The sequence below is a fragment of the Zalophus californianus genome, chromosome 7, assembly GCF_009762305.2.
Source record: "Zalophus californianus isolate mZalCal1 chromosome 7, mZalCal1.pri.v2, whole genome shotgun sequence".
Classification (NCBI taxonomy): domain Eukaryota; kingdom Metazoa; phylum Chordata; class Mammalia; order Carnivora; family Otariidae; genus Zalophus; species Zalophus californianus.
The window spans coordinates 16,889,955-16,907,062 of NC_045601.1; the positions used below are offsets into that span (position 1 = coordinate 16,889,955).

At 40.4% G+C, this 17,108-nt stretch overlaps 1 protein-coding gene across 1 annotated transcript in view; it reads right to left on the reverse strand.

Annotated features, from left to right (window-relative positions):
- Nucleotides 1–16,919, reverse strand: part of PCMT1 (protein-L-isoaspartate (D-aspartate) O-methyltransferase) — a 43,571-nt gene extending 26,652 nt beyond the window's left edge. The window contains 3 exon segments of the mRNA XM_027602831.2: nucleotides 437–468; nucleotides 1,696–1,800; nucleotides 16,675–16,919. Coding sequence (XP_027458632.2) covers nucleotides 437–468; nucleotides 1,696–1,800; nucleotides 16,675–16,903 — 366 coding nt within the window. The 5' untranslated portion in view covers nucleotides 16,904–16,919.
- Between the last annotated feature and the right edge of the window lie 189 nt (nucleotides 16,920–17,108).

Below are 17,108 nucleotides of genomic sequence, written 5' to 3' on the forward strand. Positions count from 1 at the left end.
AGGTCATGATCCCAGGATCCTGGGATTGAGCCCCGCATCGGGCTCCCTGCTCAGTGGGAAGCCTGCTTCTCTCTCTCTGTCTGCCGCTCCCCCGGCTTGTGCTTTCTCTAACTCTAATAAATAAATAAAATCTTAAAAAAATAAAATATTCTCTTCCTTAATTTGCTCATTACTAAATAACCTTTTATATCCAATTTTTACAGGATTAGATATTAATGACAACCAACAAAAACTTTAATGACAGTTTCTACCAAGAAGACTTCTCTCTATATATCATGTATAAAGAATAAGAGGTTCATTACCAATCTACAAAACTCATAGATGATAAAACTGATCTAATTAAAAGCTCAACTTTTGTAAACCTTTTTTACTAAAGAAAATGATCTTAGAGGAAAAATGTGACCCATTTATATCCAAATGACCAAAGTTAACTTACCATGTGTGGAGCACTGATTGTTGCTTGGAAACCTGTAAAAGAAGAAGAGAACTACTGACACATTCAGCTGCAAAAACATACCAGATGCTCCATGTAACTCCTTTCCTAACAGCCACAAATTCTTTTTCATAATAATATTTCTCGTTCTTATGATCTCAAGAAAATAAAACTTTTATTTTGCTTTTTAGAGTACTGTCAAGTAGCAGTTATAATGAGAAAATACAATCATGCCAAAGGCTAATATGCTCATCTAGTACAACACTCCCACTATTTCTAAAAATTTCTTCTCCCATATAGTTAGCTAAGAAAGAATGTCAAGGAGTTCATAAGTTTATGACTTGTTTTCTCTCCAGGTTTATAAAAAGAAAATAAACTTCCATATATAATAGGTATGTAAAATTTCTGAAAATTAAATTGCCTCCTATTTCTGGCAACTTATTGAGCAACTGGCAATCAAAGTAGCTTAAGAAACTAAAAAACTACCTCAGTTTACTCTTTATACTATCGCCTGATGGTAATTCACAATCTTTTCTTAGTTTCTAAGCTTTCAAGTTTTTTCTTCCAGTGTTGTTTTCTCAAAACTTATTTACCTGCTTCTGCATCTGAAGCAATTTTCACTGAGCGGTGGTAGCAGGTGCCTTCGGGGTTCAGAAGCTCCCCAGGATCTTCTCTGCTGACTGTTATAGTGCTTCAAAAGAAGAAAGCATGGCAGCTGGCTGACAGAATCCTGTGGCCCTTCTAAGCCTCAAAGGCGCCCACTGCCAAGGCTCAGCAGTTCAGCAAAACCTGCTTCAGGAGAAGGAGTTAAATACCAAACTTTCTAAAACCAAGCACAAACCAAAAAATTCAGGGCAAGTGAAGCAGAGAGGTCAGTAACCACTTAATTACACTTATTTCCTTTAATATTGATTTAAAAAACTGATGTTAATATGAAAAACAACTTCATTCAACATTAAGGTTTTAAAGAAAGCTAAGCACTCAGTTTAAACTTAAATTTTCATTAAAAGTATGTTTTGTAAGAAAAATGTTTAAAGTATTTTTCATATGTATTATACACAGTTTGAAAAAATAGAAAAGATACTTAATACATAACATCATTTTATTGAAATGGCTCTGTTTGGAATTATGACACTTAACTGAGGCATAAAAGTCAAACTAGCAAGGTAATAATAAATATCTCTGCCCAGTCCATTTTTACTTAACAAAAATTATACAGTAAATGAGTAAAAATGTGACATTTTCAGAAATCCAGACCTTACCTATTGATTGTGGAGAATCCATATAAGGATTACATTTTGCATAGTGGGAACGGTCTGTGGCCAGCATTACTTCAAATACTTTATCTGTTTTGATGATTCCATTTTCTGAAATGAATGAGGCAAACATTTTAAGCTAGGAGTGAGATGACTAGATGTACTTTAGAGGTTACATTGGAGAGACTGGACTGGAAGAGAGCAAGATTGGAAGTTGTTGTAATGGCCCAGGTAAACACATCCTGGTCTTCAGCGATGACACTAAGGATGAAGAAAAGTAGAAGGATTTGAGTTACATTTAATTTAGGTAATATATACCTAACTAGCTCTGGAGGAAGGATGATGGGTAACGGTTGAGATGCTGATATCATACACTGATTTGCGAAATCCTGGAGAAGGAGCAGAGTAAGGAGGAAATGATAACTTACTTATTCAGTTAGTGGCTATAAACCATACAAGTGGAGATAGGCAGCAGTCCACTGAACATGTGGATCTGGGGCTCAGGAAAGAGATCTAGGACAGTGATACAGACTTCTAGTAATATAGATGGTAACTGAAACAATGGAAGTGAACTCAAGTAGCCAGGGAAGAATACACAAAAAAGAAAAACAAAAGCGAACATTGAAGAGATGTCCAAAGGAAGTGGAACCTTCAAAGATTATGACAAAAAGCAGCCACAAGGGTAGATGAAAATCAAGTAGATAAACTGTTACAAAGCCCAACTGAAAATAAATTGTTCAAGAAGCAAAGCAAGGTCAGTGATTATAAACTATAAATTCTTTGAGATTGAGTAAATATGTTAAACTTAAATAACCCTCATGGTACCATGCACAGTTACTATTCAGTAAAGCCCTTATAAACTCACTCAATATGCTTACTGACTGTCTAATACATACCAGACACAATGGTACACACTTAGGATATTATTATATAGGATTAGAAATAAACAAGACAATATAATTACAATTTTACAATTTAAATGGGTGAATTAGGGGAGCCTGGGTGGCTCAGTTGTTAAGCGTCTGCCTTTGGCTCAGGTCATGATCCCAGGGTCCTGGGATGGAGCCCCGCATCAGGATCCCTGCTCAGCGGGAAGCTTGCTCCTCCCTCTCCCACTCCCTCTGCTTGTGTTCCCTCTCTCACTGTGTCTCTCTCTGTCAAATAAATAAATAAAATCTTTTAAAAATAAATAAAATAAATAGGTGAATTATATAATAAAAGTACACTTTAGTAAAGCTGTTTAAAAAAAAGATTCAATGGGGGTGCCTGGGTGGCTCAGTCAATTAAGTAACTCTTGATCTCAGCTCAGGTGTTGATCTCGGGGTCGTGAGTTCAAGCCCCACACTGGGCTCCACGCTGGGTGGGAAGCCTACTTTTAAAAAATTAGAAAATAAATTAAAAATATATTTTAAAGAAAAGATTCAATGGGGGTGCTTGGGTGGCTTAGTTAGTTAAGCGTCTGATTCTTGGTTTTAGGATAGGTCGTGATCTTTGGGTCCTGAGATCGAGCCCTGCGTTGGGCTCCGCACTTTGTGAGGAGTCTGCTTGTCCCTCTCCCACTGCTCCTCCACTTGCTTGCTCAATCTCTCTCTTTCTCTCATAAATAAATAAAAAATCTTTACAAAAAATTCAATGGGACTAGAAGTGGCAATCGAGAAGCTCTGATTCTGGGGGAGAATCAAAAGAAAACAGGGAAAGAATGGTGCCTTTTGATGCAGCAATAAAGGAAAAGAAAATTAAGGATCCTGAAGAAACAAAAGAGCAACAAGATGTGCCGACTCCTCCCCTTTTCCAACAGCACTACTCCTAAACACATCACCAACCTTTAAAGAAACTACAAGTCACTATACTGAAAAAGGTGCTCTGGAACTGTGTCCACAAAATGTCCAAAAATAGGAAAAAGAAAAAAAACTCAACTCCATTCGAAGATACTGTAAAAAGAAAACAAAATGCAAATCAAAACATTTCAGCTGAGGGGCATTTGGGTGGTTCAGCAGGTTGAGCGTCCAACTCTTGGTTTGGGCTCAGGTTATGGTCTCTGGGTCATGAGTGAGATCAAGCGCTGCCTTGAGCTCCAAGCTCAGCAAGCAGTCTGCTTGAGACTCTTCCCCCTCCCTCTCCCTCCCGTCCCTTCTTGTGCTCTCTAAAATAAATAAAATCTTTAAAAAAACAAAAACAAAAAAGGGGTGTCTGGGTGGCTCAGTCGGCTAAGCATCTGACTTTGGCTCAAGTCATGATTTCAGGGTCCTGGGACTGAGCCCTATGTCGACTCTGTACTCAGTGAGGAGTCTGTTCCTCCCTCTCCCTCTGCCCCTCCCCCTGCTCATGCTCTCTCTCAAATAAAAAAGAATCTTTAAAAAATTAAAAATTAAAAATTAAAAAAAACTTCAGCTGATTAAACAGAAACTATAATTTTAAAACTATATTCTAAAAAAACAGCAGAAAGTAAGTAAAAGTATTACCAGGAACAATCAACCTCATGACATATACTAATAAAACTATCAGACTTGGGTGCCTGGATGGCTCAGTTGGTTAAGCGACTGCCTTCGGCTCAGGTCATGATCCTGGGGTCCTGGGATCGAGTCCCACAGGGAGCCTGCTTCTCCCTCTCCCACTCCCCCTGCTTGTGTTCCATCTCTCACTCTCTCTCTCTCTCTCTCTCTGTCAAATAAATAAATAAAATCTTAAAAAAAAAAAAAACTATCAGACTTTAGGGGCACCTGGTAGCTCAGTTGGTTAAGCATACAGCTCCTGATTTCAACTCAGGTCATGATCTCAGGGTAGTGAGATGGAACCCCACAGTTCTAGGTGTGGAGTCTCTCTCCTCCTTCTGCCCCTCCTCCACTGCCCCTGCACCCAGCCCTGTAAAACAAAAACAAACAACAACAAAAACTCAGACTTTAAAGGCATGGAAAAAAATCCTCAGAGCCTCAAGGCAAAAAAATCGTATTACCTAATAAGGGTAAAAAAAAAGAAAAAGGCAACCATCAGATTTCCTAAAAGCAAAATTCAAAGCAAAGCAAGAATGAATCAACATTTTCAAGAAATTCAATAAAAGAAAATGCCTGGATGGCTCAGTTGGTTAAGCATCTGACTTGGTTTCGGCTCAGGTCATGGTCTCAGGGTCCTGGGATCAAGCTCCAGGTCAGGCTCAGTGCTCAATGGGGAGTCAGCTTGAGATTCCCTCTCTCCCTCTGCCCGGCCCCCACCCCGCGCACTCTCTCTCTGAAATTAATAAATCTTTTTTTTTTTAATATTTTATTTGACACAGAGAAAGAGAGTGAGAGAGAGAGAGCACAAGCAGGGGGAGTGGCAGGCAGGCAGAGGGAGAGGGAGAAGCAGGCTCTCCGCCGAGCAGGGAGCCCGACGCGGGGCTCGATCCCAGGGTACTGGGATCGTGACCTGAGCCGAAGGCAGCTGCTTAACCGACTGAGCCACCCAGGCGCCCTCAAATTAATAAATCTTTAAAAAAAAAGAAAAGAGGGGCGCCTGGGTGGCTCAGTTGTTGGGCATCTGCCTTCGGCTCAGGTCATGGTCCCAGGGTCCTGGGATCAAGCCCTGCATCGGGCTCCCTGCTCCGCAGGCAGCCTGCTTCTCCCTCTTCCACTCCCCCTGCTTGTGTTCCCTCTCTCGCTGTGTCTCTCTCCGTCGAATAAATAAAATCTTTAAAAAAAAAAGGTTCATTATTAAAAAAAAGAAAAGAAAATGCAAATCAACAACTGAAAAGAAGCAAACTACTGAGGCACCTTGCTGGCTTAGTCCATACAGCATGCGACTCTTGATCTTGGGATCATGAGTTCAAGGCCACATTGGGCATAGAGCTTACTCAAAAAAGAAAAAAAATTAAAACCCCACAATGACAAAAAAAAAAAACAACAAAAAAAGCAAACTACTAATACATTCAACAACTTGGATAAATCTCAAAAGTACTAATTTCAGTGAAAGAAGTCAGACAAGACTATACACTATATGATTCCATTTATATCAAATTCTAGAAAAGTCAAAACTATAGTGGCAGATGGCTGATCTGTGATTGCTAAAGAGTGAGGGTAAAAGGAGTAGATTAATTGCAAAGGGGCATCAGGAAACTTTGTGGGTAAAAGAAATGTTCTATATCATAGATCAGCAAATTTACATGAAAGTCCAAATAGTAAATATTTCAGGCTTTGCAGTCCAAAGTCTCTGTTGCAAGAACTCAACTGTCAATGTAGTATGGGAACAACCACAAACAATACCAAATAAAGGCTATATTAAGATAAACTTTTATAACTAAAAATAGACAGTAGGGGTGCCTGGGTGCATCAGTCAGTTAGGCTGTGACTCTTGATTTCAGCTGAGGTCACGATCTCAGTGTCCTGGGATTGGGCCCCACTTTGGGCTCCACACTCAGCCAGGAGTCTGCTTCAGAATTCTCTCTCTCCCTCTGCCCCTCCCTCAGCCTGCTCAGGCACACATTCTCTCTATATATAATAAATACATCTAAATAAATAAATAAATAGATAGATACAGACAAACAGTAGACCAGATTGGCTTATGGGGTGTAGTTTGCTGACCCCTATTCTATATCATTAGGGTGCTGGGTTACACAACTAAATTTGTCAAATTTTTCAAATTGTAATTTTTTTTTAAGCAAAAGAGAGAGAGAGAGAAAGAACATGTGTGTGTATGTACATGTGTACATGAGCACAAGGGGGAGAATTTTAAGCAGGCTCCAGGCCCAGCATTGTTGGGCTCCATCTCACAACCCTGAGATCATGACCTGAGTCAAAATCAAGAGTCACTTAACTGACTGAGTCACCCAAGCACCCCCTCAATGTTTTGGTTTTTTTTAAGATTTTATTTATTTGAGGGAGCGAGCAAGAGAGTGAGAGAGAGCACGATGGGGGAAAGGGGTAGAGGGAGAGGGAGAATCAAGCTCTCCCCTGAGCAGGGAGCCCCACACAGGGCTCCATCCCAGGACCCCAGGATCATGACCTGAGCAGAAGGTAGATGCTTAACCAACTGAGCCACCCAGGCACCCCACACCAAATGGTTTTTAAAAGCATGTCATTATTTACTAAAAAGCTGAACACATCAAGGCTCAGAATCAAGGTTTATTAGACCATTATTGGTTGGTTTCCAAAATTTTCACCACAAGATTCTTTTTATTTTTGCCTTGAATTCTGTATTTTGAAAGATGCCTAAACTAAGCTACATTTACTAAGTTATTAAGTCATTTTGCCATTTTTGGTAATTTGACATATACAACTGCCAGTGCCTTGAACATTTTTATCAAACAGCAAAATAATTTAATGTTTCACTTTTTGTGGATAGCCTAATTACGAGTAAATGTGTAATTACCATTAGGCTTTCTGAAATAGTGAACAGCTTTAGAACCACCCATACCCAATCCTCCTGTGCCTTAGAGACCAAGGACCTTAATTAAATAATTATAATAATGGCGGGGGCCTGGGTGGCTCAGTTGGTTAAGTGACTGCCTTCAGCTCAGGTCATGATCCTGGAGTCCCAGGATTGAGTCCTGCATCAGGCTCCCTGCTCAGCAGGGAGTCTGCTTCTCCCTCTGACCCTCCTCCCTCTCATGCTCTCTATCATTCTCTCTCTTTCAAATAAATATCTTTAAAAATAATAATTATTATTATTTATTTAAAGATTTTATTTATTTGAGAGAGAGAGAGAGTGGAAGAGAGAGAGAGCCCAAGAGGGGGTAGGGTCAGAGGGAGAATAATAATTATAATAATGGCTAATGTTGGTCCAAATATGCAATTGATCCAAAAGAGAAGTCAGTAGGATTCAAAAAGAAGAATGCAATAGAATCCAAGCCATAAGTCAAGTAATAAAAAATTTGAAAAGATTAGAGCCATGTTAAGGTGTCTGTTTCTCTTTTCAACTTGACAGATGGTGGAAGGGTGCAGAGGTGGAAGGGTACAGATAAATTCCAGAAAAAAAAAAATGCTGTAAGAGTCATGATTTAGATATGAAGAAAATTAAAATGTGACATGATTTCAAGCAACTGATCAAATGTGAAAACAAGGAAAAATATCCTACTATTCCTCTACAATAGTGGAGGGGTCTGTGATATTGGAAACAGAAAGTAGGGAATAAACTCACAGCAGACTACATAACTCAGCCAAATGTTGACATAGTCATACAATTGATGACTATTGATTTTCAACACTTAAAAATTAACAAAATGCAGAAAATTTATTTACTGCTCAGAACACAAATTATCAACTTTGACAAAGTAAAAGAGCCACTAATAAGTTGGGCAATGAGAGGGAGAACTCCCTAGTATCCTTTCTTACAAAGTAGAAGGGTTACCAGAGGTAGTGTTAGTTTATAAATTATGAAACAAGAAACTGAGGTTAAAGTATATTACTTAATGTTAGAAAGGTAACCACAAAAAAGGAAGCAAAAAATTATTATATAACTATATGAGGGAGAGCTGGGTTTGTAGAGTTAAATACTTATCCATCTTATCAGGAGGTCAACAGATAATGTCTGAAGTTGATAAAACAAGAAATGACAATTTAACCACATGATTTAAAGACATGAAGATAATCACCAGAAAAAACAAAAAAATGTAGTTAAAAGTGGTTCTCTCTAGGGGCGCCTGGGTGGCTCAGTCGTTAAGCGCCTGCCTTAGGCTCAGGTCATGATCCCAGGTCCTGGGATCGAGCCCCACATCGGGCTCCCTGCTCAGCGGGAAGCCTGCTTCTCTCTCTCCTGCTCCCCTGGCTTGTGTTCCCTCTCTCACTGTGTCTCTGTCAAATAAATAAATAAAACCTTTAAAAAAAAAAAAAAAAAGTGGTTCCCTCTAGGCAATGAGTCTAGGGGTGGGAAGGAATGGAGCCAAGCAATTGTTATTTTTCAATAAATGCCCTTGTGTAGGATTTTATCTTTTAAAAGATAAAATCCTACATGTACATGTACATGTATTACTTGACTAAAAATTAATCTTGGGGTACCTGGGTGGCTCAGTTGGTTAAAGCATCTGACTCTTGATCTCCATTCAGGTCTTGATCTCAGGGTTGTGAGTTCAAGCCCCACGATGGGCTCCATGCTGGGTGTGGAGCCTACTTAGAAAATAAATAAGTAGAGGGCACCTGGGTGGCTCAGTTGGTTAAGCGACTGCCTTTGGCTCAGGTCATGATCCTGGAGTCCTGGGATCGAGTCCCACATCGGGTTCCCTGCTCAGCAGGGAGTCTGCTTCTCCCTCTGACCCTCCCCCCTCTCATGCTCTCTTTGTCTCATTCTCTCTCTCAAATCAATCAATAAATAAAATCTTTAAAAAAAAGAAAATAAATTTTAAAATCTTTTAAAAAAATAAAAATTAATCTTAATTCTAACCTTGTTATCGTAGATAGTATATATTTATATAAATATATAAACAATACACACACACACACACCCCTCCAATTAGGAAGATGTAAGATATGGCAGGGGACTCCTTTTCCTTCACAGTGGTAGAATTTTAACTGGGTGCATTATCTAGCCTCTCTGTAGTTATGTGTAGTCTTACAATTAAGTTCTTGTCAATAGAACATACACAGAAATTATGTATGCAACTTCCAGATCATCCCCTTAAAAAGGAATAGATTTTTTTCTCTTTCCCCATTCTTCTCCCCACTGGCCGGAATATGGAAATGATGGAGGTAAACTATCCTCAACCTTTCAGATAAGGGAAAGACTTTAGGAAGCCCAAGAGAGATGAACGCAGGTCCTCAACACTTTAGAACCACCATATTAGCTCTAAATTGTTTATGCTTGGGTTGTTACAGGAGACAGAACTTTGATTTTGTTTCAGCCATTGTTATCGTGGTCTTTGTTAGAGCAGCTGAACAGGAACCCTAATGCACAGTGTATGAGGAGGAAAACAAGATCAGTCTGAAGAACGGGAATGGAGTTGGAGCGTGGAAATAGGTTGCAGAAGACCCTAAAGAGGCCTGAAAGCTGAGCAAGAGGTGTTTACACTTGATACAGTAAGCAATGGGAAGCCTGGGCAGGCAAGTGACTTAACAGAAAGCATTATCTTAGGAAAACTAGCATAATGTGTAGAACGGAGCTGAGGGGAGGGAAACTGAGAATGTGACAACCCATCAGACACTTGGAGGTCTATCACTCCAAGTATAGACTAAGGACCCAGGCTGGGAGAATACAGTTAACAGTGGAAGCGATGACTAGGAAAGGTATCCATAAGAACTGCTGAGTTAATGTGGTAACAGTCTGAAAGAATCAATGACTACTCCAAGATTTTTGATCCAGAAAAACAGAAGAATGGAAGCAATCCTGGCAGAAATGGAAAGGAAGAAAGCCTGTGTTGATATGAAGCACTGAACATCAGGGGGAAAAAGTAAGCTTCCATGGACTTCAAACAAGTTTCTCTAATCTTGCTACAAAGTTGCATCTCAGGGCCCGCCTGGATGGCTCAGTGGGTTAAGCATCTGCCTTTGGCGCAGGTCATGATCCTGGGGTCCTGGGATTGAGTCTCCCATCAGGCTCCTTGCTCGGCAGGGAGCCTGCTTCTCCCTCTCCCTTTGCCTTTCACCCAGTTCTCGTGCTCTCTCTCTCTCTCTCAAATAAATAAAATCTTAAAAAAAAGTTACATCTCAATAAAAGAAGTATTATATTACATATTACTTTATTTGACTTGAACAGTTGCTAACCATCTACTCTATATTCCTTCTCAACTATCAACATGCCAGGAAAAACAATAAGAAATGAACAAACTGGTCACCTTTACTTCCTATCTAGAATGATTAGGCATAAGAAGTAAGCAGAGCTTGAGACACTTTCAGTATAGAAAGTCTGAGAGAAATTAGTTTTAAATCCATACTATAATCAAAGAAGAATTTCACATGATGGCAAATTATGATAAAGCACATCATCTAAGTACCAGAGATCATTTAAAAATACATTTTTCTTCCTAGAGTTGTTGTACTATGTTGTACACTTGAAACTAATGTAGCACTCTGTGTCAGATAATTAAGAAAGAAAAAACACATCTCACCCTGAACTGCTCTCACTCCTAATAGATACATAAAGTTAACTATTTGTTTTGACACTATTTCTTCTCTTTTTTTTTTTTAAGATTTTATTTATTTGACAGAGAGACAGTGAAAGAGGGAAGACAAGCAGGGAGTGGGAGTGGAGAGGGAGAAGCAGGCTTCCCACTCAGCGGGGAGCCCAATGCAGGGCAATCCCAGAACCCTGGGATCATGACCAGAGCAGAAGCAGACACTTAACGAATGAGCCACCCAGGCACCCCTCTTTTTTTTTTTTTGACACTTTCTTAAAGGAGGATATTCCCTGGACTCCTCACCTCACGTTTAACAAACTAAAATGTTACACAGAATTCTAAAATATAGGTAACCAAATGTTAACTTCTGTGGCTCTCTCTCCTACACACACACACACACACACACACACACACACACACACACACACACACACACACACACACACTGCAGCTGATTTTACAGAATCCACGATGTAACTGAAATCAAGAATCTTGGATTTGGAAGAGTCCTTAGGAGTTTATATACAGTTAAAGCTGATGACAGATCTCTTCTATGATATCCCTTACAGAAAAATGGTCAACCGTTCTTTGCTTCCAATATTCAGTGACAGAAAATATTATTTTTCAAAGCCAACTCTTTGATTGTTAGGATAGCTTTGTGAATACTTCCTTATAATGAGCCAAGATCTGCCTTCCATTTGTCCTGGTTTGACCCTCTACTACATGACATTTCCTAAAATATTTCACCACTATTGCTCTCTTAAGCTTTCTCATTGCTAATAAAACCACCTCAATCCCATCAAATCACCATATAAAATGCTGACTCTCTCTGGTCATCTTGATCACCCTTGTCTGATAATCTGTGTTTTCACTGCTACTCATGTTGGCTAAAACTAAATGTAATACTAATAAAAATATGTGGAACAGCACAATGGACTTAAGACCACATGAAATAGAATGTAATACAATCCATCTAGATCTAGTGCTGTCCAATAGACCTAAGGATGATGGAAATGTTCTATGTCTGCACTAAAAGGTCTAGCCTCATGTGGCTATTGAGCTCTTAAAATATGGTTAGTGTGACTGAGAAACTGAATTTTAAATTTCATTTAACTTTAATCGATTTAAATTTAAGTAGACATACTGATATTGAAGCCCCCCATCATATAAATTAGATCTTACTCAATGTATTGTAAGTTTACCTATTAGTATGTACCCATAAGACTGACTTGAAACTAGTCAAAATGAGGAGGACTGGACTCTAAATGAGGTCCCAATTTCTGAAAACAATCTCTTAGGATTTTCTTAGCTGGTTATATTTGGTCCATGAACACACATAATAAAACTAATGGAATATTCTCTTTTCCACTAGTCATGCTACTAGTAGCTAAGAACTGACACTCTAAATAGCATAAGAAAATCATTCCAATTTATTTGCAGAAATAAGAATACAAAAACTACAAATTATTCTAATCCTTATTCAAATGCCTACTCAAGGTCTCCACCAAAATGTCTCCTAAGCATCTCAAATACAACATCCCCCAAAATAAACTCGTGCTCTCCACACCTCCTTGCACACCTCCTCCCCACCACCCAAAAGTCCCTGCTGCTCACTCACTTATTGTTTCCAACTCAGAAAATGGCAAATCATTTTAAATGCCCAGGCCCAAAACCTTGCATTCATATCCTTGACTTCAATCTTTCTCCCACACCCCAAATCCAAATCTAGCAACATACAATTTTTTCTGCTTGGAATGCCTTTCCCCCAGCTCTATCTGCATAGTTAGAATTTCTTCTCATCCACCAACTCTTTGCTCAAGTGACACCTTAGTGAGGCCTTCCCTCCCACAACTGCAAACCTAGTACCCCACACTCCCAAACCTCCTTCCCTACTTTGTGACTTATCATGTGACATACTAGGTATTGTACTTGTCTGCTCCCGTTAGAAGTAATCTATAAAAGAGAATATTCGTTTTGTTCAGTTTGGCATACAGAAGATAGTTAAATATCAGTTAACTGACAAATCCTGTAAACATTATAATATATGCAAAATGACACAATCAAGGATGCAAAGTGAAAATAACTGATATTATCAGAGCAATGGATTGAATTTTTTCTAACAAATAAAAATAGGTAAAAAAAAAAAAAATGTTTTAAGTGGCCAGTATAGCATTTGAAGTCTCTCAGTTAAGAGTTAACCTTCCACAAATGCTCAGGTTTAGACACCCCTGCTCTAGGAGACCACCTTTCTCAACCTCATCTACTCCTGCCCCTATCTTTTCCTATTTTTACCATGGCTTGATATTATTCCAATAAAAGTAGAAAATAAATTCTAATATAAACATTACTTAAATTGTCACATTTCCTGGATTAAGCAGGCTCATAGTTGTTTTAAGTTAATTTGTTTTAAGAGCGCATTATCAGCCTGTAATTATAAAATAACTATGTTCTTCATTTCTATAGACCTGCATTGTCCAATATGGTAGCCATTAGCCACATGTGGCTATTTAAGTTAAATAAATAAAAATCCAGTTCCTCAGTTGTGTTAACCACATTTCAAATGCTGAATGCCACATGTAGCTAGTGGCTACCAAATTGAACAGGACAGACACACAGATTACAGAGAGCTCTATTGGGCAGGATTGTTACATTTTTTTCTTAAAACTTTATTCTAAAGCATAAAACTGATTCAGCTGAAACACTGGTAGAGTTTAACCTCATAATTTTCAATTCTCTGTATCAGTGATTCTCCCATCCAAGTACTAACCAGGCCCGACCCTGCTTAGCTTCCGAGATCAGACGAGATCGGGCATGTTCAGGGTGGTATGGCCGTAGACTCTGTATCAGTGATTCTCAAAGTGGTGGCCAGACCACTAGCTGCACTACTTAGGAACTTGTTAAAAATACAAATTCCTGGGGGTACCTGGCTGGCTCAGTCTGTGGAGCATGTGACTCTTGATCTCAGGGTAAGTTCAAACCCCACATTGGGCGTAGAGCCTACTTAAAAAGAATAAATAAATGTATTTATTAAAAAAAATACAGGGGCGCCTGGGTGGCTCGGTTGGTTAAGCGACTGCCTTCGGCTCAGGTCGTGAGCCTGGGGTCCTGGGATTGAGTCCGGCATCAGGCTCCCCCTGCTCTGTGGGGAGCCTGCTTCTCCCTCTGCCTCTGCCTGCCACTCCCCCTGCTTGTGCCCTCTCTCTCTCTGTCAAATAAATAAATAAAATCTTTAAAAAAAAAAATTCTTGAGCCACAGCAATCTGTTTTAACTAGCTCTCCAGGGGATCCAGGAGATTCTGAATCATGCTCAAGTTTTAGACCACTGTTCTAAGTTACTTAAGAGTGGCTGTTGGGGCACCTGGGTGGCTTAGTCTGTTAAGCATCTGCCTTCAGCTCAGGTCATGATCCCAGGGTCCTAGGATTGAGTCCCATGTCAGGTTCCCTGCTCAGTGGGGAGTCTGCTCCTCCTTCTCCCTCTTCTCCTCCTCTCTCTCTCTCTCTCTCTTGCTCACACGAGTGTTCTCTCTCTCTCAAATAAATCAATAAAATCTTAAAAAAAAAGTGGTTGTCATCATAAGCTATGAAATACTGAGACATACCATTACATTCTACAATATTCCATAAATGATATATCAACTATGAAATCATATACAACCATATTTCTATTATGACATCTTATAAAAGGAAAACTCAGTAGATATTTTCAATAAAATTATAATAATATTACAACTAAAGCAATCGTGAACTTCATTTCTTTTAAAAAATATACAACTGTAATTTGCTTCCTCTTCCAATTTGCAGATCCTTTTTCACTTCAACATCAACATAGCACATTTTTTTAAGTTCTTTATTTTAATTTCAGTATAGTTAACAGTATAGTGTTATATTAGTTTGAGGTATACAATAGAGTGATTCAACAACATAATCAAACTTTAATCTTTTTCTAAAGATTCAACTAGAAGCCTTTAAGAACACACAACAATGGAATAACTAGGAAAAGGGAGAAATTTTCAAATTTTGTGCCAACTGAAATTCTCACAAGAAAATACTGCTTTTATAATAAACTAATAAGTAAAAATGAAATCTATTAGCTAGAATTCGGCAAGAAGTTGAAACTAACATTGCACAAGTGTTACAACAGGCTAAACAATTTGAGTACTCTAATTTCCTACTACACATCACAGATACAGTGTAAGATTAAATATGTGCAATACTGACATCCATGTATGTTAAATATTTGTTATTAAATTTTCTGATAGAAAAACATCCTTAGACCTTTCAGCTAGGAAAAATAACACTGCAATAAAATGGTTATAAAACCACTGGGGAAAGAGCTAGTCTTGACTTACTACCAGTTTGACCCAAAAAGGAGAGTCATTAAGAGCCTGATTACAAATTTCTGCCATCGGCTAGTGCCTTCTGTGATAACTTACCAGCGGAAAATTACTTAGTCACAATTTGTGCATAGAATGTTTTGGATATGTACACTAAAATAGCAGGCACTAGATCATTTTAAGAAATGTTATTAAAATATTTACCACATATTGAGCTTATCTGTAATCCATGGGAACCTAAATCAGACTAAAAAATACTGTCTCAGCATATAAATGTCTACTTCCACTCAAATATCCTCCCATAAAGTGAACATTGGCAATGCTTGACAGAATCTTGAAATCTAAACATTCTTCATTACTAAATGCAAAGGATACAATTACAAAATTTTTAAATACTGTAATAAAAAAAAAGTCAAATGACTAATACTACGTACTAACCATGTGCCATTTCTCTCACTCATCTTGCTATTTCTAGCACAGATCCAAGCATATAATGTATATTTAATTGCATTCACGAAAAAAGGAATGAGAATTAAGTTTGAGAGAATTCAAAGACAAAAAAAAAAAAAGTCCTAGCCCTCAAGGAAGTTACAAATCGAATTAGGAAACCTGATAAATACAAGAAAAGCTAAATAACATATGACAATTAAAAACACCACGTGGCAGGATACGATTATTTGCAAAGCTGGTGGCAAACAATGCTATAAATTCCGACTAGAATGAAGGTATTACGGACTGCGATCCTTCTGGTCTCCCGACCGGACAGCAACACTATATTTCCATTTAACAAAAGAAAGTAACAGCACTCACCCCACCCTAAAATTATCATAAAAGGAAGGAATACAAGAACTAAAGAAAATGATATAAAGAAATCGCCTTGAAAAAAAGTTAGAACGTTCCACATACACAATCATTTGTTGGATCCCAGGACCTCTAAAAGCTCCTGAAACACAAGTCTCTCAGAAACAGCATCCTCTGATTATTTCTTCCTCCGCCCCCCACGAAGATTTCCACTGGACAGCCGCCCCAGAAATTTCTCCCAGCATCCGCAATGACAATACTCTCATCTTTCCCTCCCTCCCCTCGCCTGTATCAGACGGTGGCATCTCTCTCCAGAGGAAAAAACGGAGGGCGGGGGAGGCTGTATAGGACGGAGAGAATGCTTGCAGTGAGGCCGATTATTAAGGAGAAGGAAGGCGAGACGACGCGGAGGTCAAGGGTGGGGTCCCCTCAGATCCAGCCCAGCCTCTAGGCCAGGTCAACATCTCCCCACCCTTAGGGCACGCCCCTCGCCCGCCAGACCCGAACGAGCAGGCAGCGGACTCGAGTGACATCCCCACCACCTGTGCCGCAACCCCTCCCCCAGGCCCGTGGGGAGACGCCTGCCCCTGCCTCATCAAGAGCAGCCCATGGCTCTTTCTCTACCCTTCCAGTCCACGTCGCCGATGAGTGACAGGTCCCCGGGGGAGGCGATAGCAAGCGCACGCCGCTCGACACTGCTGGTGCAACACTGCACCGTACCCTCCAGCCAGCACGGGGCCGGGGCGTAGACAGAGCGTTCCGGACGGCCCAGGGAGACCCAGTCCAGGCCTAGCCTGGCCCAGTTGCCCCACATTGGGCGGGGGTGGCACTTACTGCGGAGATTGTGGATTAGCTCCGAGTGGCTGGCGCCGCCGGATTTCCAGGCCATCGCTAAGCACACCCGGAGCAGGTACAGAACCACCTTCAGCGCGGCGACGGTGCCCAGCAGCTTCCCCAAGAGTGAGACCACCTCCCACACGGTCACCGCCCCGCTCGCGTCCCCGCTGTAGTCTCCGCTGTGACTGCTGTCGCCGCCGGTGCCGCCACTGCGCGCTCCCGGCATCCCCCGCGGCACGCATGCGCTCTGTGACGCTGCGCGGCCTCGGGTGCGGCGGGGTGGGGCCGCGGGCAGGGGTGGCCGCGTGCCCCACTGCCTGCGCCTGTGGCTGCTGCGGCTGCTGCGGACGGGCTGGGAGCCCGGGCTGAGTCAGCGCTGCTGCCGCCGCCGCGTGCCCCCTCTCTGAGAATTCGGGCTGCGCACCGCCAAC